Raw genomic sequence first — 27,511 nt, forward strand, 5'->3', positions numbered from 1 at the left:
GAACGGTATCTCGTTCATTAATGAACGAGATCGTTCATATCTTTCACTAATATCGCGCTGTGTGTAGGGAACATTAGAATGTCTACCTTTCTATGCAAGGGCATATTGTTCAATGAATAGATTGTCTGACTGCAATGCCACAGACAATGGGTTCAAATTGTGGGTCTGTCAGCATCTTGAAAGTAAGAAAGGAAAGTATGACTGAATAACAAAGAAATCTCAAGTTAAGTTCATGAATGTTGTATAGGTATTCGCAACAGAACGGGTCAGGGTAGGAGACTGGAGTGGTAGGGGAGATTCTGGGATTCAAAAACAGGGAAAGCTGCAAGTGAAAGTAATTAAAACAGATAATTGACAAGTGCCGCTAACAGCGTCCCCTACATTGCAGCGCTATGTGCGGTGCCCCCTCCGCACAGACCTAGTTACGGCCCTGTGTTTGTCCACCTGCCTCTTGAGGATTGACCACAAGTTCTCAATGGGATTAAGGTCTCGGGAGTTTGCCGGCCATGGACCCAAGATTTTGATGTCTTGTTCCCCGAGCCACTTAGTTATCACTTTTGCCTTATGACACAGGACTGATGGTAGTGCTCACCTTTCCTTCTCTGGACAAGCATATTTCCAGATGCCCCAAACAATCTGAAAGGGGCATTCATGAGAGAAAATGACTTTACCCCAGTCCTCAGCAGTCCAATCCCTGTACCTTTTACAGAATATCAGTCTGTCCCTGAAGTTTTTCCTGGAGAGAAGTGGCTTCTTTGCTGCCCCTGTCCGGAGGAGTAAAGGTGAGCGCAACCATCAGTCCTGTGTCACGCCAACAGTAAAGCATCCTGAGACCATTTGTGTGTGGGGTTGCTTCTCAGCCAAGAGAGTGGGCTCTCTCTCACAATTTTGCCTAAGAACACAGCCATGAATAAAGAATGGTACCAAAACATCCTCCAAGAGCAATGTCTCCTAACCATCCAAGAAAAGTTAGGTAAACAGCATGATGGAGCACCTTGCCATAAGGCAAAAGTGTTAACTAAGTGGCTCGGGGAACAAAACATAAAAATTTTGGGTCCATGGCCACGAAACTCCCCAGACCATAATCCCATTGAGAACTTGTGGTCAATCCTCAAGAGGCGGGTGGACAAACAAAAACCCAGTCCATTTATACATATAGGAAATGGAGTTATTCAGACGATTTGATTGCCAAAGTTTACAACTTTTGATGACAGGATTATCAGAACTTGGTAAAATGAGTATGCACCCTTTTAAATGATCTATGCATACTTATGTGCTTTGTTTTGCACCTACATGTAAAAGTGAGAATGTGTTTCAGCCTTCAGACAATGGGCCGGATATAATGACGCCCAAGTTCGGTGGCCATGCGGGATGCTGGCTGAACTCTGACTTATTTTAAAGGGGCAATCACTTATACATGCAGAGATTTAGATTTGAGTTTAAATGCTCCTCATTGTTAAACACCATCTGCTGTAATCACTGAGTTGACCCGGGTTCACACTAGACAATATGCTCCATGAGCGATGTCATCAGTATTTGCTCTTGAACTACCGGGCAAACAACATAGTGCATACACACTGAACGATATCGCTAACTATATTGTTCAGTGATGTCATCCTTCCACAACCCCAAGCATGCAGTTTCTGACGATATCTTCAGATTGACCTGAATGTTCGGACGATAGGCGATATCGCTAATGACCCGCGGAGCGCGCTTTGTTAATGATATTGTGCAAACACATTTTATTATCGTAATGATGTGTCGTTATCGTCCACATTGTTCAAAAAATTGTCTAGTGTGTATAGGGCTTTACTCCTCCCATAGAAGAGAATGTTAGTGTTCTATGTTTTTTGCAAGCCAAGTAGCTACTTACCTGCAGTACATCAGAAAGGTTTTTTTTCTGCTGAGGATAGACATGGGGTTAGATTTACCATAGCAACCAGTCAGATTCTGTGTATTATTTTCTAGAATGCAATAGGGGAATGATAAATAAAATAGGATTGGTTACTATGGGAAACACCTCCAGTTTCATTTTTAGAAGCTTCATCAAATCTACCCCATTGGTTTGGTAACATACTGGGCTGTAACAACTTTGCCTGATTTTATTTTCAGCCTCAGCAGTTAATATACTTGTTTTCTATTGTCTTGTTTTTATAAACTTTCAAATATGTATTATGTATGTACTAGGTGATTTATCGCGCCCTACGGGCGATCTTCACACCGTTGTAACTGGCTACGCCCCCTTAACTCTTGCACGCCCTTGTGGCGTGCAATATTTTTATTTTTATTATATGGAGTTTTTATTATATGGAGTATTACCTCCAATCATAATTGTGTGAGTAGTTAAATATAGCACGGACAAAGGGCGTGCTATGGTTAAGGGGTCGTAGCCCCTTGCAACGGCGTGAACAGCGCATGCAGGGCCTGATGAATCACCTAGTAGGTGCTGTGGTTGGGTGAGTGGCGGGTGTGGAGGAGACGTGGATGGGGTCCGGGGGTGCCGCAGGTGGAGGAGGAGCGGTTGCAGGGGTGCCGCGGGTGGTGGAGGGGCAGGTGCGGTGGTGCCGCGGGTGGGGGAGGAGCGGGTGCGGGGGTGCTGTGCGTAGGGGAGGGGGCCCGGAAACACCTCAGGTGATGGAAGGGGGGTGTGGGGGTGCCGCGGATGGGGCCCGGAGGTGCTGCGAGTGGGGGAGGGTCGGGTAATGCTTCTCCTCCTGGAAGCGGCTAAGCTGCTGTCCTCCCTTTGGCAGTGGCTCTCCCGGAGACTCGCACAGCAGCCAGTCACTATGGTTATTGGATGCACCGCATTACAGGGAAGAAGATGCACTCAATAAACTACAGCTCCCAGCAGCCCTTAGCACCGGAAATGCTTCGGCGCTCAGCGCTAAGGGCTGCTGGGAGATGTATTTTATTTAGTGGGTGTACTTCCCTGTAATGCGGCGCATTGGGACACCGGCGCTAACAATAGTGACTGGCTGGCAGAACTGACTGACTCGCTGAATCAATGTAAAAGGTGAATGTGCTGTGCAGTGTCAGTGACACTGCACACCCACTGCACTGCACAGCACTGTCACCATTTACATTGATTCAGCGTCCAAACATTACCCTCCGCGATATCACCCACTCTATCCGTTACATTAGCCATCTCAGGGCTTCCAGGCCGGCAGCCCAGGTGCTGTGTTTGCGGAGTCAGGGCCTCTGGGGATCTGGGCGCGGCTGTGGCAGGGACTTCTGTGACATCATGCGCAGAGGAGGCTCCGAGGCTCAGAGAGTATGCTGCGCAGGGAGGGCTATAAAAGCCTTCTGCTGTGACGCTTGCATACACACCTATGCTGGTGGCCATAGCAGCTTTTGTTCCACCTGCGCCATGGCTATGGAGTGGGGATTGTTGATGCCGGAGGGGGCAAGCGGACTGGCAGCAGGACATAGGATGATGCAGTAAAAGGATTTTTTTCCCCTATCAACAGCGCAGAGACTTGCTGCAGATGCAGTGGCATACCCTCCAACTGTACCTTTTTGGCAGGTACAGTACCTTTTTTTTATGGTCTGTACAGATTTTTGGCCCTCCAAACTTCCATTGAAAGTATAGGAAAAGGGGTGTGGGCACACCACTGTACCCGTGGCCACGCCCCATTTTCGACTTTGTACTGATTTTTATGTGTAAATTGGGGGTAATTCCAAGTTGATCGCAGCAGGATTTTTGTTAGCAGTTGGGCAAAACCATGTGCACTGCAGGGGAGGCAGATATAACATGTGCAGAAAGAGTTAGATTTGGGTGGGTTATTTTGTTTCTGTGCAGGGTAAATACTGGCTGCTTTATTTTTACACTACAAATTAGATTGCAGATTGAACACACCCCACCCAAATCTAACTCTCTCTGCACATGTTAAATCTGCCTCCCCTGCAGTGCACATGGTTTTGCCCAACTGCTAACAAAAATCCTGCTGCGATCAACTTGGAATTACTCCCATTGTTGGAGGGTATGTTGCTGCAGATGCAGTGGGCCTATTTTGGGGCGAGGACCTGAACCTGCAGGTCCATCAGTCCCATTGTTAATCCTGCCCTGGGAACACACAGCAGCCAAAGGGCAGAGCCTCCCATTGGATGTAACCTGTGTGGGAGGGCGTTTCTCGCCCAATCAGCTGTGGACTGGGTGTGATAAACCTGCTGCTAACCCAATGAGATCTCCTAGCCACGCCCAGCGTTATACACACAGGCACAGAGTCACAGATGTGGGCTATTATATAGGAGATTACACATGTAGTACAAATGTTGTTTGTCTTTTAAATAAGGTTTCCTCAAAGCAAGCGGAAATGGAAGTGCAGTTCACAGTGTTACAGAAGACAGTGACTCTTTTAGGAAAGCATGAGATGGCTCTTCCCACAGACAGTGAGTTCCTCTATAAGACAATGCCTGCACGCTGGAACAGTATGAAGACCAAAGTATCACTTGCCAAGCAACGCCTGGGACCCAGGATACAACAGGAAGCTGACCTAGTGACCAGGGTAAAGTCTCAACAGTTGTACTTTAATATATCTATAGAGCTAATATACTGTTATTTTTATGCCCGCTTCTAAGCAGATCTTTTTTTCTACAAATTAAGGGGTTCATTTGTCAACGAGTGATAAAACTTGTTGTAAATTATATAACTTGTTGCGTATGATAAATGGTGCTCCAGCCAATCAGCTCCTATTATGTGTTTGAAAAATGACAGTTGGGAGCTAATAAGCTGGAGCACCATTTATCACACATGCAACAAGTTTTATCATTCATAACGAGTTTTATCACTCGTTGAATAATGAGCCCCCTAATATGAATATTTGATTAGAGAAGTTATCTGCAGAAATACTTGGCTATCTGTGACGTGCCAGCCGATGTTGAGTCGACTAGGAGCAATAGATTAGAGGTACCATCTGGCTTTTGTTGGCCTCGCTAAAAATGCCCAAGGGTTCAAGACCACAGAAATACTTTATTGTTGCTGCATGTACTGTAAAATGCTGTTCTCTATATGTAACTGTGTTTTATAGCTGACCTTTCAGCCTTTCACACAGATCGTTTTAAAGTGTCTTTGCCTCTGTTGACAATACAGTTATGGCATAGCCACAAAATTGGGTTTGTGGAAACTGTTTGCAATAAGATTTATTTGCCTCAATAAAATTAAATAGGCAATTCACGGTACATTTTTTGTTCAGTTTTAGTTTTATTTGAATGTTTAAAAATATAGGTTTCACCCAGGGTAAAATTTTAGGTTGCTCAAGTTTATAACAAGATGGATGTGTGAACCTCATTTTAGGCAAATTAACATTTATTTAACACCTTACTCCCAATTGGGCTCAGAGTGCTTTACATTCTTGCAGTGGCACGCTCAGTTACACTTTATTCACAATAGTCCTTGCCTTATTGGAGTTTATATTCTTAATTCTATTTTCTCTAACGTCCTAGTGGATACTGGGGAATGTACTTTAGTACCTTTTGGTATAGATCTGGTCCATTGGACCCTGGCACTTTAAGAATTAATTAGTGTGTGCTGGCTCCTCCCCTCTATGCCCCTCCTAGCAGACTCAGTTTAGAAAATGTGCCTAAGGAGCCGGGTGCATTTCCCTGGAGCTCCAGCGTTCTCTTCAGAACTTGATTTAGTTTGTTTTTTTCAGGCAGCACTGGTTGGCAACCAGTCTGCCTGCGTCGAGGGACTTAGGGGGGGACCGAACCAACTTAATATAGAGTTAATGGTTCGTATCCCCGCTGACAGGATGCTAAGCTCCTGAGGTGCTGTTTCTCTTGTGAGCCCACACCGGCAGCATGCCGCCACCCCTAACAGATGCCGAAGACAGACGCTGTGCGGTGAGTGTTACACCAGGGTCCCAGGTAACGGGTCCCCGGTGACAATGGCGGCACAAGGGTGCGGCGGTCACGGGCCTCGAGCTGCGGTGCCCGCCGCAGACCCACACTGGCTGAGGAAACGGGGTTGTTCTCTCAGCAGGCACGATCTTCATCCAGGAGAATGGGGCCTTCACCCTCAGGTGTTTCAACAACTGATTCAGCGGTGGGACTGTCTACAGATAGACCTGATGGCTTCTCGTCTCAACAAGAAGCTCCATTGTTACTGTTCCAGGACGAGGGATCCGCAGTTTGCAGCAGTCGGCGCTCTGACAGCACCGTGGACTTACCAGTTTGTGTACCTGTTTCCTCCGATCCCTCTCATTCCCAGAGTTCTAAAATTACTCAAAATGGAAAGGGTTCAGGCAATTCTGATTGCCACGGATTGACCCCGACAGGCATGGTATACAGATCTCCTGACGATGTCTCTGGAGGACCCCTGGCCTCTGCCGCTTCTCGAGGACCTCCTTCAGCAAGGAACGTTCATCTATCCAGACTTAAAGCAGCTACGTTTGACGGCTTGGATGTTGAGAGGGAAATTCTAGCCAGAAAAGGTGTTCCCTCCAAGGTTATTTCTACTATGGTCCAGGCCAGGAAGGTGGTTACGTCAAAATATTACCACCGTATATGGAAAAGATATGTTTCTTGGTGTGAGAGTAGAAAATATTCTCCTGAGGAGTTTTGACTGGGTCGTTTCCTACTCTTCCTGCAAGCAGGTGTGGACATGGGCCTACAGTTAGGCTCCATCAAGGTCCAGATTTCGTCTCTCTCCATCTTCTTCCAAAAACAGCTTGCGGCTATGCCGGAAGTACAGACGTTCCTGAAAGGGGTTCTTCACATTCAACCACCCTTTGTCCCTCCCACGGCTCCGTGGGATCTTAATGTGGTATTGACATTTCTCCAGTCGGACTGGTTTGAACCCTTGCATTGGGTGGAATTGAAATATCTCACTTGGAAGACTGTCATGTTGCTGATATTAGCTTCTGAAAGACATAAATATTTACAAACATTTATTTTCCGCAAGAATATAGAAATAAATTGTTTAAAAATCATACAATGTGATTTCTTAGTTTTTTTTTCAGATTCTGTCTCTCACAGTTGAAGTGTACCTATGATGGAAATTACAGACCTCTCTCATCTTTAAGTGGGTCAACTTGCACAATCGGTGGCTGTCCAAATACTTTTTTGCCCCACTGTATGTACACTTGGATATGGCATCTGTGTAAGATAGTGGTTTATGAGAATTAAAATATGGGTATGTTTGAGTGTTTAGGATTAGACTACATCAGGAAATAAAAGAGGAAACATTTTGAAGAGGAACTTAATAATACAAAAAAATATTTATGTGTTCTTATTGCAGTAGATATTGTACCCAATATAGTCAATTATTACATATATTAAATCACCCCAGATTCATGGATTCAGAAATCCATGAGCTGTATACAAAGCGCTTTGTCTACAACCTTATGATTTTACATGGACATGGAACTCTCTATGTCTTCTAATAGCCTTATAATTTACATTAAATAGTTTATGATCCCATATATAATGAGTATTATTAATCACAGAATAAACGTGAATTTCTGCATCCTTACTGTCAAAGGAAATACACAAAATCATTGTGGAAATAACTGAATACAAGGCCCTTAAGTCATAGATTCAAGTATATTCTGTTGTGATGGAAAAGATTTTTATCCTCTAGGTTTGTATTTAGTTTCCAGCATTTTAAGCTAAGTATCTATAGCAACACTCTACTGGTTACAGGTTTCAGAGGTCAAGATTAATAAGTGAAGCTTAAAGGTTTATAGCATTAGATGCTATTCTAACATAAAACGTACATGGCTGGAAGAGGTCCATCCAATTTAATTACTAAAATACTTTTCAATTGAACTTTTGCTTGTAATCCAGTGTATTAAATGTGTATGCTATTTTGTTCAGGTTAAGTGGTGTCACAGAAAATTACATCATAATATTCTAGTGATGTCTTGAGCAGCTGGGAAACAATAGGTATTTCTGTACTTATAAACTAAATATATACTGTATATACACAATACAATGCATACCATTTTAGACAGGTGTGGAAAAAATGCTGCAATGTAAGGAATGCTTTCAAAAATAGAAGTGTTAATAGTTTAGTTTATTTTTATCAATTAACAAAGTGCAAACTGAATGAACAGAAGACAAATCTAAATCAAATCAATATTTGGTGTGACCACCCTTTGACTTCAAAAACAGCATCAATTCTTCAAGTTACACTTGCACAAGTCAGGGATTTTGTTGTATTATAATAAGGAGTATGATTAGCTAGTCATACCAAACAGGTGATAATGATCATCATTTTCATATTGAAACACAGTAATTAACTGGGACAGAAACATCTCTGTAGGAAGCTTAAAACTGGGTCAGGAACAGCCAAACTCTGCTACAAAGGTTGTGGATACAGGTCATACACCATGGCAAGACTGAGCACAGCAACAAGACACAAAGTAGTTATAACCCATCAGCAAGGTCTCTCCCAGGCAAAGATTTCAAAGCAGACTGTGGTTTCAAGATGTGCTGTTTAAACTCTTTTGAAGAAGCACAAATAAACGGCAATATTGAGGACCGTATACGCAGTAGCCGGCCAAGGAATTGTAGTGCATCAGATGAAAGACTCATCACGCTTAATTCCCTTTGAAAATGGAAGATGTCCAACAGTGCCATCATCTCAGAACTGGCAGAAAACAGTGGGACCCAGGTACACCAATTTACTGGTCAGAGAAATCTGTCCAGAAGTGGTCTTCATGGATAAATTGAGGCCAAAAAGCCATATTTTTGACGTGGAAACAAAGCCAAGCAACTCAGCTATGCATGAAATCATAGGACCTGGAGTGCAGAAATATGGCTGCAGGTGCTCTGGACTAATGAGTCAAAATTTTAAATATTTAACTGTAGCAGAAGGCAGTTTGTTCACTGAAGGACTGGAGAGCGGTGCAATAATCAGTGTCAGCAGGGAACAGTGAAGCATGATGGAGGTTCAGTGCAAGTTTGGGGCTGCATTTCAGCAAATGGAGTTGCGGATTTGGTCAGGATTAATGGTGTCCTCAATGCTGATTAATACAGACAGGTACTTGTCCATCATGCAGTACCATTATGGAGGCATCTTATTGGCTCCAAATTTATCTGCAGCAGGACAACGACCCCAAACATAAAGCCAATGTCATCAAGAACTATCTTCGGTGTAAAGAAGAACAAGGAATCTTGGAAGTGATGATATGGCCCTCACAAAGCCCTGATCTCAACATCATCAAGTCTGTCTGGGATTACATGAAGAGACAGAAGGATTTGAGCAAGCCTACATCCACAGAAGATCTGTGGTTAGTTCTCCAAGATGTTTGGAACAATCGCTCTGCCAAGTTCCTTCAAAAAATGTGTGCATATGTACCTAGAAGAATTGATGCTGTTTTGAAGGCTAAGGGTGGTCATACCAAATACTGATTTGTTTTAGATTTCTGGGTCATTCCATGTCAGTTCAACCAGGCGTGTCCACCACCCATCTCAGATTTTTGTGACATTTTTTTAGGTAAGAGAGGATGTCAAAAAACTATTTCTGCCAAATATCTCGACTGTCTGACAATTAATTTATTATATATTGATTTTCAACGTATTAAATAATTTACTAATCGCGGCTTCTTTATCCAGTTTATTTGAAGTATGACGAGTGATTATTAAGGAATCACCGCAAAATTTTCACCCCTAAGGTAATTCTTCCTCCTGAATCCAAAAATCCAAACCAACTCACTTTATCTGCCGTACGTTTCGAGTTACAGCAAAAACACGTTTTTCGTAAAGACTGAAAAACACTAGGTTCAATCAACATTAGATATCCTAATTTTTTTTTAGGTGCTTAACAAAGGTATATATTACTACTACGCAAAAAAAAAATCAGCATGGTACTCTGTTTCATAGTGGAGAAAAAAAATCATGAAGTTGATGTTCAATTACTGTTGTTTTGCATACATAATTAACACAAGAAACCATGAAATTTAAAAACGTAAACATAACTTGAGTCCGTAACTTAATTTGAGTCAACAATCACATTATCTTTCCCTTGTTTGGAACCTGTTGTAACGATCTGTAATTTTCCTTAAAGTGTCAGCAGACAGTGCCTTCTAGGCCTTCCTTGGATAGTGGACACTTTCGTTACACAGGGGACATGAATAAAAAGAACAAAACACTGAAGGCCAGGACAACACATTTGTTGATTGGTTTCTTTTCATGAAGTTTATCAGCACATCTTGTTCCTCCTCACTGACACTAAAGGGGTTATGCAATCAGCCACAGTAAATTAACGTCCCGCCGGGGGCTATCCAATTAGCCCCGTACAGCCGCGGCTCGCGCCGGCTTATCAGGGATTTTGTTTCACCTGTCTCAGGCAGGCAAAACCAAATCCACGGAAATGGGTCTGTTTCTACCAAAAACACACAGGTTTCACTGAACCAGTGTGTTTTTGGGAGATAATGTATTTTTTTTTTTACAGGCAACCAAATTGGAAAGCCTGTCAAAACAATATGGGTGAAACATTGGGAAAAATCACCCGATGTATTTTCACCTGTAATTGGCTACCCCCCCAAACTGTGGTTCCTACTGTCTTCATGTCATCTGATGACAATTGGAATATATGTTGGCCATCATAGCTAATAGGCCAAAATTGGTGATGAGCAAGTGTTCCTATCACAGTCTTTGCTGTTTCTAGACGGTTATGCAACTTGGTTTTGCAGTCTTGTATTTCATTTTGTGACACATAGAAAAACTTTATGCCATGTATCTTTTCAGCCCAGTTATACAGTTCCAAAAATGTCAAGACGTGATGCGTTTCCACTGCTTGCAGACTGGTGTGGAAGGCTGGATGTTTACTAGCACCATCACTAAAGTAGTGAACATCTCTTGGCACTGCTCTTATTTCGGTTATGGTCATGGACTTTTGTAAACATCTTTCACATGGACTTTAACTTGTTAAGGACTTGTTGCTGGGACCTTTTGATTCCACGTCTGGCCAGTCAGTATCTTTGTGATGTTATTATACACAGTTGCATCCCTCACTGTGCCTGTCATTTGACGCATAATTTCTTCCTCACCGTGAAGCTCAATAGTTCCCGAACCTCCTCATCAGTCCACATGGTAGTGACTCACTCACAGACTGTGCGCAGAGTGTGTGCTCTGCCCAGCGGCGTGTGCCCACCTCTCCAAACAAGCTCTGCAGCCTCCCAGTGGCATGTGCCCAGCTCTGGCCACCTCTCCAAACAGCCTGCAGCCTCCGAGTGACGTGTGCCCTGCTTTGGCCACCTCTCCAAACAGCCTGCAGCCTCCCAGCGGCATGTGCCCAATTCGTGCCCACCTCTCCAAAAAGCCTGTAGCCTCTCAGCAGTATCCTCTCCGGTCCCTGGGCGATGACATCAGCAGCCAACACCCAGAAGGGACCAATCAGTGACTTCCGAGAAATCCCGTGTCTAAAATCCCGGGTATGAGCTGTTTCTACTACAGCCTACTCAGGAAAGACCCGCTAAAAACCCTGCTTGATTCCCAGGTAAGAATCCCGGGTCACTAGACCTGGGATTTTTTCCTTGACACCATTTCCACTGAAAGAAATCTTAGGTAGGTGCGCGTACATGTGCTAAAACCCAGGATTTTTACGTCAGTGGAAAAGCGGTATTAAATTTGGGTTGGGTGTGTTCTAACTGAAATTTTAATTGCAGTGTAAAAATAAAACAGCCAGTAGTAACCATGCACAGAAATAAAGAAACCCACCCAAATCTAAATCTCACTGCACATATTACATTTGCCCCACCTGCAGTGCAGCATGGTTTTGTCCATTTTTAGAACAAATTTGTCCTGCGATCAGGTCTGAATTACTGTAGGCCCATGGTTCTGTACAGGAGGGATGGGACACTGAAAGAAAATATCGGTTAAATTATGTTTTTCAACATTGGTTACAAATCATTGTTTAGACTGAAACATTGGTACTGTGAGACCGATGTTAACCAATGTTAACCGATGTTTCTATTTTTTTTTTTAATAAACTGGCTACCTAAGCATATAATACACTAATAAACTGCTAAAATGATAAATCATCCTTTTATTATTTTTATATATATTATACACACGTGGCTGGTTTACCTACGGGGCTTCATTTCCAGGCCTTCCATTTAATATAGGTCCACAGAGTGTCTGGTCTTGAATAAGTTACAGTAGGTACATGTGTCTATATTTGTACAGAAGACCACATATTTTAGTCATTTTTTCACATATTGTTACACTTTGATTCACTTTCTGTGCAGAGTTTTTATGTGTTTGCGCCACACCTTCATTATCACTTTATATTCATCTATGATTTATTCACACTTTTTATCTAGATTTCACTTTTATGTGATCTTTCTTTTTAATAATTACACTTATATGTTTACACTGAACATTTAAGGATGATATATAAATGTATACATATACATTTTTAATACGCTTAGGTTATGCATTCAGGTAATAGGATAAGCTATTAATGGTTCATATATACTGATATCTGAATTTATATTACGTCAGTTCTAATTTTATAGAATAAGTATATTATAAATATCAGTCTAGAAAGAGTTTCTGATATACCATACTTGTTGTTCACTTTAAAATGATATCTGCTTATATTTAAACTCTTTTTTTTAAGAATTAAAATTAATATAAAAGGAAGTTGCTTTCCTGGGGTTCGAACTTGGGTACTTGGTTTGACTAAATCAAAGTAATAGTCCACTAGACTACCTTGGTGTCTAGTAAACATCCTTCATTTGTCCTCTTTCTGTGCTTGAAAAAAATCTGTTCTACAGCAAATGTAGGTAGAAAGCTACGTTGCGTGATGCACTGGCCACCCAGTGGTGAAACTATGAATTGTCATGGCACAACATCATAGCACAACAACACAAGGAATTGATGTCCTGCCAAATTGAGTGCCATGGCACTGTTTTCAGAAAGGTAATTGTGGACACATCTGTGCTCCAATTTTAATTAATAGTTCCTCTTAGTATTTCATAACTACTGTAATAAAGTCATGCACAGTTATGGCTACATTTGTCACATCGATGAAGCATACAAGTTTTTGAGACGGAAGAACAAACAAGGATTTCAGTTAGGTCTTTGTAGTCCATCTTTAGTGGTAGAGCAGCAACCAATAATTTTTTACATTTTTGTGAGTTTTGCAAACACACACAGAATGCATACCTCTTGCAGCAACGCTAACTAACACACCATGTAGGTCATCAGGAACAAACCTTAGACAATCCAACTTGATTGTCTGGAAAACGGTATTTAAAACAAGTTAAAACTCTGTCAAGTTTACTAGGAGTATCCTTTTCTGTTTGTGAATCCTTTTTCCTCCTGGAACTTTTACAGAAACCAACTTTCTTTCCAGGGCACATCAGAGAATGTTCATCATCTTCGTTAAACTGCTGTACCTGATTAACGAATTGTACAGGAAGGGCTTTCACTCTATATTTTACAAGTTCTGCCAGTATGCTATGGGTTTCTTTAATTATTCTTGATTGTTTTACTATGTATTCTGTGACATTACATAAGTTAGGAACTCAAGTTATGTTTAAGTTTTAAAATTTCATGATTTCTTGTGTTAATTATATATGCAGTACAACAGTAATTGAACGTCAACTTCATTATTTTTTTTCTCCACTATGAAACAGAGTACCATGCTGATTTTTTGTGTAGTAGTATTGTATACCTTTGTTAAGCACATAAAAAATTAGGATATCTAATATTGATTGAACCTAGCGTTTTTAAGTCTTTTCGGAAAACGTGCATTTTTACTGTAACTCAAAACATAAAGCAGATAAAATAATTTGGTTTAGACTTTTAGATTCGGGAGGAAGAGGTACCCTAGGGGGTCAACATTTCATGGTGATTCCTCAATAAACACCAGTGATACTTAAAAAAACTGGATAAAGAAGCCGCGATTAGTAAATAATTTAATAAATTGAAAAATCAATATTGACTACACAAATTGTCAGACAGTCGAGATATTTGGCAGAAATAGTAGTTTTAACATCCTCTCTTAACTAAAAAAAAATCGTAAAAATCTGAGATGGGTGATTGACATTTCATTTTTTGGGGGTGATTTGATGTGGAATGACGCACCTATTCTGTTCATTCACTTTACATTTTGTTAATTGATAAAAAAGAAACTATTAACACACCTATTTTTTAAAGCATTCTTACTTTGCAGCATTTTTGCCAGTACTTTTGCACAGTACTGTATATATATATATATATATATATATTTCTCTGACGTCCTAGTGGATGCTGGGTACTCCGTAAGGACCATGGGGTATAGACGGGCTCCGCAGGAGACTGGGCACTCTTAAAAGAAAGATTAGGTACTATATCGGGTGTGCACTGGCTCCTCCCTCTATGCCCCTCCTCCAGACCTCAGTTAGTATCTGTGCCCGGCCAGAGCTGGATGCACCCTAGGGGCTCTCCTGAGCTTCCTAGAAAAGAAGAAGTTGAAAATCGGCGGCTGAAGACTCCGGTCTTCATTAAGGTAGCGCACAGCACTGCAGCTGTGCGCCATTGCTCCCTTAGCACACCACACACTCCGGTCACTGATGGGTGCAGGGCTCTGGGGGGGGGGGGCGCCCTGGGCAGCAATTAGATTACCTTACTTGGCGAAAAGCACATAATACAGTCTGATAAACTGTATATGTGCATTAACCCCCGCCATTAAAGTACATAAAAGGACAGAAGCCCGCCGCTGAGGGGGCCGGGCCTTCTTCCTCAGCACACCGGCGCCATTTTCTCTTCACAGCTCAGCTGGAAGGAAGCTCCCCAGGCTCTCCCCTGCAGTATCCTGGTACACAAAGGGTAAAAAAGAGAGGGGGGGCACATAAATTTAGGCGCAAAACTGTGTATATAAGCTGCTATAGGGGAAAAATCACTCAGTATAGTGTACATCCCTGTATTATATAGCGCTGTGGTGTGTGCTGGCATACTCTCTCTCTGCCTCTCCAAAGGGCCTGGTGGGGGAACTGTCTTCAAATAGAGCATCCCCTGTGTGTGTGGTGTGTCGGTACGCGTGTGTCGACATGTCTGAGGTAAAAGGCTCCTCTAAGGAGGTGATAGAGCGGATATGTGTGTGGGAGGGTGTCTCCGTCGACAACGCCGACACCTGTTTGGATATGTGTAAGTGCTGAGGTAAAATTATTGCACAAAAGGTTAGGGAACAGAAAGGAAATCTACCCTGGTCTGTCCCTATGTCACAGAGTCCTTCAGAGTCTCTCTATGCTCACTATCCAAAATAACAAAGTATCGACACGGAGTTTAACTCCACTGTCGACTACGATAATGCAAAGTTACAGCCAAGAGGGCTAAAAGATATTCAATATATGATTATTGGAATAAAAGATGATTTGCATATCACTGATGACTCATCTGTCCCTGACACGAGAGTACACGTTAAGGGGAAGAATGCTGAGGTAAATTTCCCTCCTCTCATGAGGAAAAAGAGCGGGAATCTCCAGACAAGAGACGGCAGCTTCCCACAAGAGAATTCTCAGGCTGTATCCTTTCCCCACTAGGGCCAGGATGTGTTGAGAATCTTCCCCTTGGGTGTCCTGTTTGCACTAGCTATTCTCAGGGATCCTGCAGATAGTGTGCACATTCTAGTATACTACCCAGACCGGCGATTGTGTCGGCATGGGTTTATAGCGCTGTGGCAGCGTGGACAGGTACCTTATCAGCAGAGATTGAGACCCTAGTATGCATATAAATATTTTAAGATGCTGTCTTAAGTGATAGATATATAATTATAAAGCATGCCCAAAGGGACATGAGTATACTGGGTCCTAGAGACAAAAGCTATGTCGATTTCTGCTTGACGTGTCCTGTAGAATATACATTGGACAGATGATGCCGACTTAAGAGGCATATGGAAGGCTGAGGATTGTGTGGAGAAAGGTTCTCGGGCCTGGTCTCCACAGCTATAGCTGGTAATTCTGATATTTTGCCTTATATTCCTGCACAGCCTAGGAAAGCACGACATTATTAAATGCAGCTTTTCGAATAAAGAAACAATAAAGGCCCTCATTCCGAGTTGTTCGCTCGGAGTTTTTCATCGCATCGCAGTGTGAATTCTCTTAGTGCGCATGCGCAATGTTCGCACTGCGACTGCGCCAAGTAACTTTACTATGAAGAAAGTAAGTTTACTCACGGCATTTTCATCGCTCCGACGTTCGCATTGTGATTGACAGGAAATGGGTGTTACTGGGCGGATGCACGGCGTTTTAGGGGCGTGTTGCTGGAAACGCTACCGTTTCCGGAAAAAACGCAGGAGTGGCCGGAGAAACGGTGGGAGTGCCTGGGCGAACGCTGGGTGTGTTTGTGACGTCAACCAGGAACGACAAGCACTGAACTGATCGCACAGGCAGAGTAAGTCTGAAGCTACTCAGAAACTGCTATCTCGTTTGTAATCGCAATATTGCGCGTACGTCGGTCGCAATTTTAAGAAGCTAAGATTCACTCCCAGTAGGCGGCGGCTTAGCGTGTGTAACTCTGCAACATTCGCCTTGCGAGCGATCAACTCGGAATGAGGGCCAAAGTCTGAGGTGCGTCCTTTCTTGTCAGAGCCGGGGGCAGAGGAAAGAAGCTGTACAACACAGCTAGTCCCCAGGAACAGAAGTCCTCCTCGGCCTCTACAAAAATCCACCGCATGTCGCTGGGGCTCCACAGGCGGAGCTAGGCCCGGTGGGGACACGCCTTCGTAAGTTCAGCCACAAGTGGGTTCACTCCCTGTTAGATCCCTGGGCAATAGAAATTGTATCGCAGGGATACAGGCTGGACTGTGAGAAGATGCCCCCTCACCAAGGACCCGGCGGGCTTCCCCCCAAGAGAGGGAGCCAGTGTTAACTGCAATTCGTAAATTGTATCTTCAACAGGTGGTGGTCAAGGGTCCCCTCCTTCAACAAGAGGGTGTTATTATTCGACCATGTTATAATCCCGAAACCAGACGGTTCGGTTAGACCCATATTGTATTAAAATCCCTGAACATATACCTGAAAAGGTTCAGGTTCAAAATGGAATCGCTAAGAGCGGTCATTGCAAGCCTGAAATGAATCGGGACATAAGGGATGCATACCTTCGTGTCCCCATTTATCCACCTCATCAGGCTTACCTCAGAATTGCGGCACGGGATTGTCATTACCAATTTCACCAAGGTGATGGCGGATATGATGGTGCTCCTGCGGAAGCAAGGTGTCACTATTATCACATACTTGGATGATCTCCTCATAAAAGCGAGATCAAGAGAGCGGTTGCTGGACAGCGTATCACCTTCTCTGGAAGTGAAACGGCAACACGACTGGATTCTATATATTCCGAAGTCGCAGTTGGTTCCTACAGCTCATCTGCCTCGCCTAGGCATGATCCTAGACACAGACCAGAAGAGGGTTTATCTCCCGATAGAGAGAGCTCAGGAGCTCATGACACTGGTCAGGAATCCATTGAAAACCAAAACAGGTGTCAGTGCATCACTGCACTCGAGTCCTGGGAAGGATGATGGCATCATACGAGGCCATCCCCTTCGGCTGGTTCCATGCAAGGACAATGGAACTTACTGGACAAGTGGTCCGGATCACATCTTCAGATGCATCGGTTAATCACCCTATCCCCCAGGGCCAGGGTGTCTCTCCTGTGGTGGCTGCGGAGTGCTCACCTTCTCGAGGGCCGCAGATTCGGCATTCAGGACTGGGTCCTGGTGACCACGGATGCAAGCCTACGAGGGTGGGGGGCAGTTACACAGGGAAGAAAATTCCAAGGTTTGTGGTCAAGCCAACAGACTTGCCTTCACATCAATATCCTGGAACTAAGGGCCATATACAACGCCCTAAGTCAAGCGGAGTTCCTGCTTCGCGACCAACCGGTTCTGATCCAGTCAGACCGCAGGGGCTCATGTAAACCGCCAGGGCGGCACAAGGAGCAGGGTGGCGAGGGTAGAAGCCACCAGAATTCTTCGCTGGGCGGAGAATCAAGTAAGCGCACTGTCAGCAGTGTTCATTCCAGGAGTGGACACGACCTCCACCCGGGAAAGTGGTGACTTCATCAGGAAGTCTTCACGCAGTTTTGCAAATTGATGGAAACTGCCTCAGGTGGACTACATGGCGTCCCACCTCAATAAAAAGATAAAAAAGGTTTTATGCTGGGTCAAGGGACTCTCAGGCGATAGCTGTGGTCGCACTAGTAACACCGTGGGTGTTCCAGTCGGTCTATATATTCCCTCCTCTTCCTCTCAGACCCAAGGGCTGAGAATTGTAATAAACGGAGGAGTGTGAACAATATTCTTTGCTCCGGATTGGCCAAGAAGGACTCGGAACCCGGAACTGCAAGAAATGCTCTCAGAGGACCCATGGCCTCTGCCTCTCAGTCAGGACATGTTGCAACAGGGACCCTGTCGGATCCAAGACTTACCGCAGCTGCGTTGGACGGCATGGCGGTTGAACGCCGGATCCTAGCGGAAAAGGGCATTCCGGATGCAGTTATTCCTACGCTGATAAAGGCTAGGAAAGACGTGACAGCAAGACTTTTTCACTGTATATGGCGAAAATAGGTTGCTTGGTGTGTGGCCGGGAAGGCCCTACAGAGGAATTCCAGGGGGGTCGATTCCTGCACTTCCTACAGTCAGGAGTGACTGTGGGCCTAAAATTAGGATCCATAAAGGCCAAGATTTCGGCCCTATCCCTTTTTCTCTCAAAAAGAACTGGCTTCACTGCCTGAAGTTTGGACGTTGTTACAGGGGTGCTGCATATTCAGCCCCTTTTGTGCCTCCAGTGGCACCTTGGGATCTTAACGTGTGTTGGATTCCTAAAATCTCACTGGTTTGAGCCACTTAAGACCGTGGAGCTAAAATATCTCACGTGGAAAGTGGTCATGCTTTTGGCCTTAGCTTGGACTAGGCGTGTGTCAGAATTGGCGGCTTTGTCATGTAAAAGCCCATATCTGATCTTCCATATGGAAAGGGCAGAATGGAGGACTCGTCCCCAATTTCTCCCTAAGGTGGTATCATCGTTTCATTTGAACCAACCTATTGTGGTGCCTGCGGCTACTAGGGACTTGGAGGATTCCAAGTTGCTGGACGTTGTCCGGGCCCTGAAACTTTATGTTTCCGGGACGGCTAGAGTCAGAAAAACTGACTCGCTATTTATCCTGCATGCACCCAACAAGCTGGGTGCTCCTGCTTCAAAGCAGACTGTTGCTCGCTGGATCTGTAGCACGATTCAGCTTGCACATTCTGCGGCTGGACTGCCGCATCCTAAATTAGTAAAAGCCCATTCCACGAGGAAGGTGGGCTCTTCTTGGGCGGCTGCCCGAGGGGTCTCGGCTTTACAACTTTGCCGAGCTGCTACTTGGTCGGGTTCAAACACTTTTGCAAAATTCTACAAGTTTGATACCCTGGCTGAGGAGGACCTTGAGTTTGCTCATTCAGTGCTGCAGAGTCATCCGCACTCTCCCGCCCGTTTGGGAGCTTTGGTATAATCCCCATGGTCCTTACGGAGTACCCAGCATCCACTAGGACGTCAGAGAAAATAAGAATTTACTCACCGGTAATTCTATTTCTCGTAGTCCGTAGTGGATGCTGGGAGCCCGTCCCAAGTGTGGACTCTCTGCAATACATGTATATAGTTATTGCTTAACTAAAGGGTTATTGTATGAGCCATCTGTTGAGAGAGGCTCAGTTATTGTTCATACTGTTAACTGGGTATAGTTATCACGAGTTGTACGGTGTGATTGGTGTGGCTGGTATGAGTCTTACCCTGGATTCCAAATCCTTTCCTAGTAATGTCAGCTCTTCCGGGCACAGTTTCCCTAACTGAGGTCTGGAGGAGGGGCATAGAGGGAGGAAGCAGTGCACACCAGATATAGTACCTAATCTTTCTTTTAAGAGTGCCCAGTCTCCTGCGGAGCCCGTCTATACCCCATGGTCCTTACGGAGTACCAGCATCCACTACGGACTACGAGAAATAGAATTACCGGTGAGTAAATTCTTATTTTATATATATATATATATATATATATATACTGTGTTAATTAAATTTTCAGTGCTCCACTGATTGCAGAAGGCACCTATACCTATACACGGTAAAATTGAGTATAACAGCATATTGATATATCATCAGTGAGTGTGTGCCCAACCAGTGGCGTCACAAGGTGGGTGCGGGGTTTGTGGCCTGCACACGGGTGTGACACCAAAATGTCGGCTCCTCCGCAGTGACAGGAGCCAGGTGCTGCAGTGTGAATGTCTCCTACAGCACCCGGCTCCTGTCGTAGAAGAGAAGCCAACAGCGCAAGGAGACTGTCTCCGGGGGTAGCCCAGCATCTCCGAAGATGCTGGGCACAGCCCCGGAGTGATGTTTTTCGGGATCCCTGCGAGGTTACCCCCCCTTCATATAAGGCCACACTCCTTTTGCCGCAAGCGAGCCGGGAGATCAGGGGTTCGCACCGCGTGTTACCACACTCGGTGACGCCTCTGTGCCCAGCCCCCCCAGCCATGATTGTGGCAGGCGGCTATGTTATACACTGTAGTTAAAAAAGCACTGTCCACATCCACACCCTCCTTTCCCCCACTTGATTGGAATTTAGGTGGATGTTATACAAAATTAAAAAAATACTATAATAAAGTACGATGGAAGACCTTATGTTTTTCTTTGTGTGCGTCCCGGCTCTTCTCTCTGTGCGTCTAATGTCCTACATACAGTATGTGTGTCATGACGGGTCACATGCACAATACTGCAGGACTGGAGACACAGGCATGTGCTGGAGCCAGTACCCAACAGCTGTCGAATCACTGACAGCCTGCCGCGAGTACTTAGCCAGCCCAGCTCTCGGACAATTTCGGCGGAGCTTGCGAACCACCGGACATTGGGGGTCATTCCGAGATGTTTAGCACAGCTACGATCATTCACACTGACATGCAGGGGGGACGCCTAGCACAGGGCTATCCCGCCCCGCATGTCAGTGCCGCCCCCCCCGCAGAAGTGCATAGGCATCGCACAGCGGCGATGCCTTTGCACTTCAAGAGTAGCTCCCGACCAGCGCATCTTTAGCTACTCATCGCTCCCCGGCCCGCATCGGCTGCGTGTGAAGTCACGCAGCCGCTGCGGCCCGTTCCCCGTTCGGTCCGGCCACGCCTGCGTTGGCCGGACCGTGCCCATGAAACGGCGGCCAAATGCCGCCGTTCCGCCCCCTGCCCAGCGACCACCTCGGCCTGTCAATCAGGCAGAGGCGATCGTAGCGGCCCGACGGCCCTCGGCCGTATGGCATGTGACGGCGCACTGCAGTTCTGACCCGATCGCACCGCTGCGATAAACTGCAGTGTGCGATTGGGTCAGAATGAACCCCATTTCCTTTATACAGCCTTGTCGGCAGGCTCCCAGAGACCAACAGTGCCCTTTGGGACCCACAGGGCCCTAAGCAGCCACTTTGGTTGCCTTATAGAAAATCGGCTACTGTTACCAAGTCTGCTGCAGTTCCAAGCACCATGAAGTGTATCTCCATATTGAAATCTATTAGGTGTACAATTACTGTAGGGGAACTTATGCATTTAAAGAAGATGTATGGCTTCATACTTTTACAATGATAAATGACCCATAATAGTTTATGATTAATGTTATTTTAAATTAGCACAGCTTATAGATAATAATATATTGTTAATTTTACTATATTAAAGTTTTTTCAACAATACTTTTTTCATTTTCATGAAAGCATTTTAGCCATGTTAGTTACCTGACTCTTGTTATAGGATTTAGAACGCTTTCAACATAAACTTGATATTCTTGGCCCTGACATTGAGACTTCTGATGTCTACAAGTATGAATGCACATCTCAGGAGGCCTTTAGAATCATACAGAATTTCAGCTCACAGGTCCAAGTCTTGCAAAGTGAAGCAAAGGACCTGAAGGAACTGCAAGAGCTTCTGGAAGCAACAGTTGTCGACTTCTCCATTTTAAACAAGTATGTGTTCTTTCTACACTTTCGGTATATTGTGGAAAGGCAAGAGCAAGGGAAAAGTTTCAATATACTGTATTAATGCAATCTGGCGTAGACTTATGTATTTATAAGTTGGCTTTGTATAGTTGCTGTGCTATTTTTTTGCTTTTTTTTCCTAACATTCTATTACTGAGTTACAGTAACGTTCATTGAACATCTAAATTCATTTACGTCTAATATTATTTTATTTACTTACCACAGCTGTGAGGACCTACTGCAGAATCTGAGCCTTGTGTGGCAGCAAGTAGATTCAATCCTGAAAGAGCAGGACATCTGGAAGAAAGAACTGTGGCAGGACATGGACACAGAAGAACTGTACAATAGAACCAGGCAGCACCTGCTTCTTCTGCAGTCTCTCCCAAGAGAGGTCCAAGAATGGGATGTTTACATGCAAGCACTGGAAGCTGTCAATATCATGCATGTAAGTTGGTCTTCCTTAAATTTGGTAAATAAAACTTGATGGAACGGAGTTAAGGTTCAAGTAGATTTTTTCCCCATACAGGTATTACGTAAATATGTACTATGTAGACCTCAGGTTCTTAATGTTTTTCATCTCTGACCCAAATTATACATGAATAAGAACAGCATTGTTATCTAACGTTCACTGTGTAATTATTGTTAACGTTAATTACTTCCTGTTGTGGTCAGGTTTAATTTTGCTTTTCTTAAATGGAGAATTTAGAAAAATACATTATGTAATACAAGTATTTTGGATGCAACATTTAGTCAATTGCCCTTTTTAATTTTGAGATGAAAAAGCTGAGAAGCTGTGGCATTGTCTAACACTGAACGTTGCAGTTAACGATCTAAGTGCAAAAGAAGGAAAGAAGAGCGACTAACCAGTGAAAAAGTTTATTCAATTGAAACTCAAATGACTAGTTATTTAGGGAAAACAGAGGAATGAACCAAAGTGTGGACACAAAATCCCAAAGCATATGATAGATCGATAGATAGAATTAATGATGATGTTACAAAAATAACATCAAGGTAAATATAACAAACTAAAGAAATAATGTCTGTCTGTCTGTCTGTCTGTCTGTCTATCTTTTCTTTCCAGAAAAGTTACTTGTGGTTATCCTATGTATATATTAAATAGCTGATTAGTTGTTATCTGGATGCTTTATTCCTGTTACATAGTGTTACTTTAATAAATTCATTCCTATTTTATGCAGGTTGTGCTGCTCATTATTGCACTGCACTGCTTATCAATTTTTTTTATTTCAGTTGACCTTGCCATTAATAGACGACCTAAGTAACCCTGCAATGAGGACAAGACACTGGAAACAACTTGTCCGTCAGACAGGGGGAATGCTTCGCGTTACTGCAGAAAGCTTGAAAGCAATGACCCTGGGTGATTTGCTTGCGATGGACTTACAAAGTATGTTCTGAATATAACATTTGTATTTTATGCATTCATACTGAATAGGATTGAATAAAAAGCATTTGCTATAACAGCTAATCAGACTTTAACTGTTATTTTTCTACAAGCATGTAATTAACTGTAATTTCTCTCTGATCATTTACTATTGGAAAGTTGCGGGTGCGGGAAGTGTGCACAAAAATGGGGCATTACCACATGTCAAGAGACGTGTGGGCATATTTAGCAAAGGATAATTGCAAGATCCCCTGAACACTGGGTAGGATATTACCTGAAAACTAGGGTACATGCAAATATTTAGGATCCCCTGAATGTATCTATGGGGGTCCGAGGGACCATAGCAGCAAATCAGCGATATCTATGTTATCCCCATTTTTGATCACAGTAGCACCCCACATGGGTTTCAGCTTTGTGTGGTTGTTGATGTAGGTAGAGGAGAGTTCCCCAGTGGAGACTGCTCCATGAATGGAGTATGTGATAGCTGTTAGTCCAGCTCCAGACCGGGTTTTGGTAAGTTCGGATCCACAAAGTTAGTGGGTTCAGATTTCTGGAGAACCAAACCAAACATATGTAATTATTATGCCCCCACCACCACCACCACCACCACCACCCCCTATTACGTGCAAGTCAAATAAAGCCTTTGTTTTTCACTTTATTACCAGTTTACATTAATATCCACCAGTGAGTGAAAAGCACAAATGTCAAGATGCACATACAATATGTATATATACACTTAATTTTCAAAGGTTAAAACAGAAGTGTAGAAGAAGGAAGGTTAACTATTGGGTACAGATTCACTAGAAAACTGTGATGTCCAAATATTAATAGTCCAATTTGGTGTTGGTGTAGGGCAGCCATACCAAACTCAGTTCCACACTGGGGTCACATTAGGGCCATGAAAAGTTTACGGGGCTTCACCATAAATATTCAAAATATTCACACCAAATTTAAACTTAGAAATATAGCTGCATTCTAATACAATAATAGATAAATACTAGTCAGATCTGTTAAATGAAGTCACTGGCAGTGTTGGTAATCATTGTAGCTATTAATCAATATAATAATATATTATTAACAAAATAATAAAAAGTTTTTTTTGTTTAATATGGTTCCTGGGCAGGTATAGGTACAGTATAAGCGAGAACAGGCACTTAAAATGTCCCAGTCCAGACCAGTATAGGGTTCTGGCCAATAAGAGTTCATTGCAGTGTTTAAACTATTTTCAGAGCAGACCATCCCACGTTCTCCCCCCTTTTCTGCAGCAGGGTATATCAGTACGTTTACCAGTTTATTAGGTTTTAAGCAGTGCTCCTCTCCTTACGCTATCCTCTCAGGCAAGCAGCAAGACTTGGGGTATATTTACTAAGGTGCAGGTTTTTAGAAGTGGGGATGCTGCCAATAGCACCCAAGAAACAAAGATTCTATTTATGTATGCTGCACCTTCTAGAAGATAATAGCTAGAACCTGATTGGTTGCTTTGGGCAATATCTCGACTTCTAAAAACCTGCTTTATAGTAAATATTCCCCTTGGAGTTACTGTAATTATTTTGTTTACAATCATCCAATACCATTTATTTCCATTTGGATGCGCAGCGAGTACACTGTGGATATCTTTCATTAAATTTTAGCAATATCAAAAATGTTAGTTATTTTTTATGTTGTTGTTGTGTTCATTTTGTCAGTATTAAAGGGAGTGGAAGTCTAATTATGGGAGTAATTCAGATCTGATCGCAGCAGCAAATTTGTTAGCAGTTGGGCAAAACCATGGTGGTCATTCCGAGTTAAACGCAGCCAGCAACTTTTAGCTGCTGCTGCGATCAATAGTCCACACCTATGGGGGAGTGTATTTTAGCTTAGCAGGGCTGCGATCGCTTGTGCAGCATTGCTAAGCTAAAAAATGTTCAAGCAGAACTTGACCAGCCCTGTACCTACTTACCCTGTGCGATGATCCCTGCGATGCTGAAGCTGCTTCAGACGTCAGACATCCGCCCTCCGTTGTTCTGGACACACCTGCGTTTTACTCACCACTCCCCGAAAACGTCAGCCAACGCTGTGGAGACGCCCAGCTCCGCCTTCTTCCTGTCCATCTTCTTTGCAGTCCGCTCTGCGACCACTTTCTTCTCAAGACGCGATGTAACCTGGCGACCCCTGACGTCGGGAAACGTCGCGCACGCGCACTGCGGCCGCCGCGCATGCGCATTCTGCACCCGTTCGCACCGCAGCGATAAACCGATGAGTGCGAACGGGTCAGAAGGACCCCCCATGTGCACTGCAGGTGTGGCAGATGTATCATGGGCAGAGAGAGTTAGATTTGGGAGGGTTATATTGTTTCTGTGCAGGGTAAATAATGACTGCTTTATTTTTACACTGCAATTTAGATTTCAGTTTGAACTCACCTCACCCAAATATAATTCTCTCTGCCCCTCCTGCAGTGCACATGGTTTTGCCCAACTGCTAACAAATTTGCTGCTGCGATCAGATCTGAATTAGGCCCTATACCTTCCAACAATGCTGTCGAGGATAAATGTAGCAGGACACTTAGGGGGAGAAGTTGCCCAAAGTAACCAATCAGATTTTACCTCTCATTTTATGGAATTCACTAAATAAATAATAGCTAGAAGCTGATTGCTTGGTATGGCCAACTTCTCCACTTATCCTGTTAAGAAGGTTGTATACATATCTTTCTTAAGGTGCATACACACTTGCCTATGTTGCTCATTTTCACCCTTCCTGAACGACGGTGTTCACTTTCTCAGCAAGTGTGTATGCCGGCGACGACGACCGATGCGCGGCACCTCGTTGTCGGTGGTGCATGCATACTCTATTTGGACCGACGTCCAAGTGCTGCCTGCACAGCCCGGCCGCGGCGTGACGTCACTGAGTGATATGGTCATCATATTGCTCATTGTGTACGTCCGGCCGCTGACCGCCCGGAACGGAAGGGGACGACATCGTCTAGTGTGTATGCACCTGTAGGATCCAGTTTTGCCTTACAGACTCAGATTTACTGGTCTCGCAAGAAAGCAGGATGCAGCCATTCTGCGTAAGCTTAGGCTTACTCGGATGGCCGATGGTCGCGATGGTGAGACGATGCAGCAATTGGATCTGCGATGCTGGCAGGGGGCATCTTTTTCCTTCAGACATCTCCTGCAGGTATTAGCATATTTTTGCAAAGGAGCAACTGCTGTGCTAAAGCATCCATCTCAGAATCACGCACTATGGGGCAGATGTATTAACCTGGAGAAGGCATAAGGAAGTGATAAACCAGTGATATGTGCAAGGTGATAAAGGCAGCAGCCAATCAGATCCTAACTGTTAATTTACATATTGGAGCTGATTGGCTGGTGTCGTTATCACCTTGCACATATCACTGGTTTATCTCTTCCTTATGCCATCTCCAGGTTAATACATCTACCCCATTATTTCTTATCACTTGGAAACACGTACACATTAGGGTTAATTTTTAGTCAGAAGCCACATACCATAATGTTTTTGGAGTGTTGGGAGACACATTGACAGTGCCTGGTTCAGGAACTGAACTCATGACCACTAGGCATCAATACTAACCACTACTTCAACTGTGCTTCGAAATACAAAAACACATCATAATAAGGTTTTGTTTTTTTACCACTAGAGTACTACCATGATTATTGCAGATTAACAATGAAAATGGTGATTATAGTTTCTATACAATGTATTTTTTGTAACCCTGACCATGTACATTGTGATATATAATGCATCAGAACACACAGATGATGTAAGGACAACAGTGCAACGAGCAATGCGTGATGCCAACACTGAAAACTCCCTGAAGAACTGTGAAGAAGTCTGGCTGAGCAGAATATTTGACCTTGGTCCTCATAGAAGAATCATATCGGCCAGAGCTGAAAATGAGGTATGTGAAGAGGATGAAATCATAGTTCTATCATTTAGAGCAGTGGTTCTCAAACTTGGTCCTCAGGACCCCACACGGTTCACGTTTTCCATGTCACCCAGCAGCTGCACTGTGTGTCACCAACTGTCACATTTTTAAAATCTACAGGTGACCTGCAAAACATGGACCGTGTGGGGTCCTGAGGACCGAGTTTGAGAACTTGTGATTTAAAGGATCAACTATTGTAAGATTATCTGTGAGCTTGTGGACTGAACATAGACTGAAACATGGGCATGACACTGATGTTTACTTCCAAATCACTG

At 43.8% G+C, this 27,511-nt stretch overlaps 1 protein-coding gene across 8 annotated transcripts in view; it reads left to right on the forward strand.

The window, feature by feature from the left end:
- Positions 1-27,511, forward strand: part of LOC135027842 (uncharacterized) — a 1,366,020-nt gene that overhangs the window by 286,566 nt on the left and 1,051,943 nt on the right. For all 8 annotated transcript variants that reach the window (XR_010224289.1, XM_063953746.1, XM_063953745.1 and 5 more), the window contains exons 26-30: positions 4,293-4,505; positions 21,689-21,900; positions 22,138-22,357; positions 23,161-23,314; positions 27,058-27,209. Coding sequence is in view for 7 of the 8 variants with exons in the window: in XM_063953746.1 (XP_063809816.1) it covers positions 4,293-4,505; positions 21,689-21,900; positions 22,138-22,357; positions 23,161-23,314; positions 27,058-27,209 (951 nt within the window). In the remaining variant the exon portion in view is untranslated. The remainder of the gene's footprint in view (positions 1-4,292; positions 4,506-21,688; positions 21,901-22,137; positions 22,358-23,160; positions 23,315-27,057; positions 27,210-27,511) is intronic.

This window comes from Pseudophryne corroboree, chromosome 2 (assembly GCF_028390025.1).
Source record: "Pseudophryne corroboree isolate aPseCor3 chromosome 2, aPseCor3.hap2, whole genome shotgun sequence".
Taxonomy (NCBI): domain Eukaryota; kingdom Metazoa; phylum Chordata; class Amphibia; order Anura; family Myobatrachidae; genus Pseudophryne; species Pseudophryne corroboree.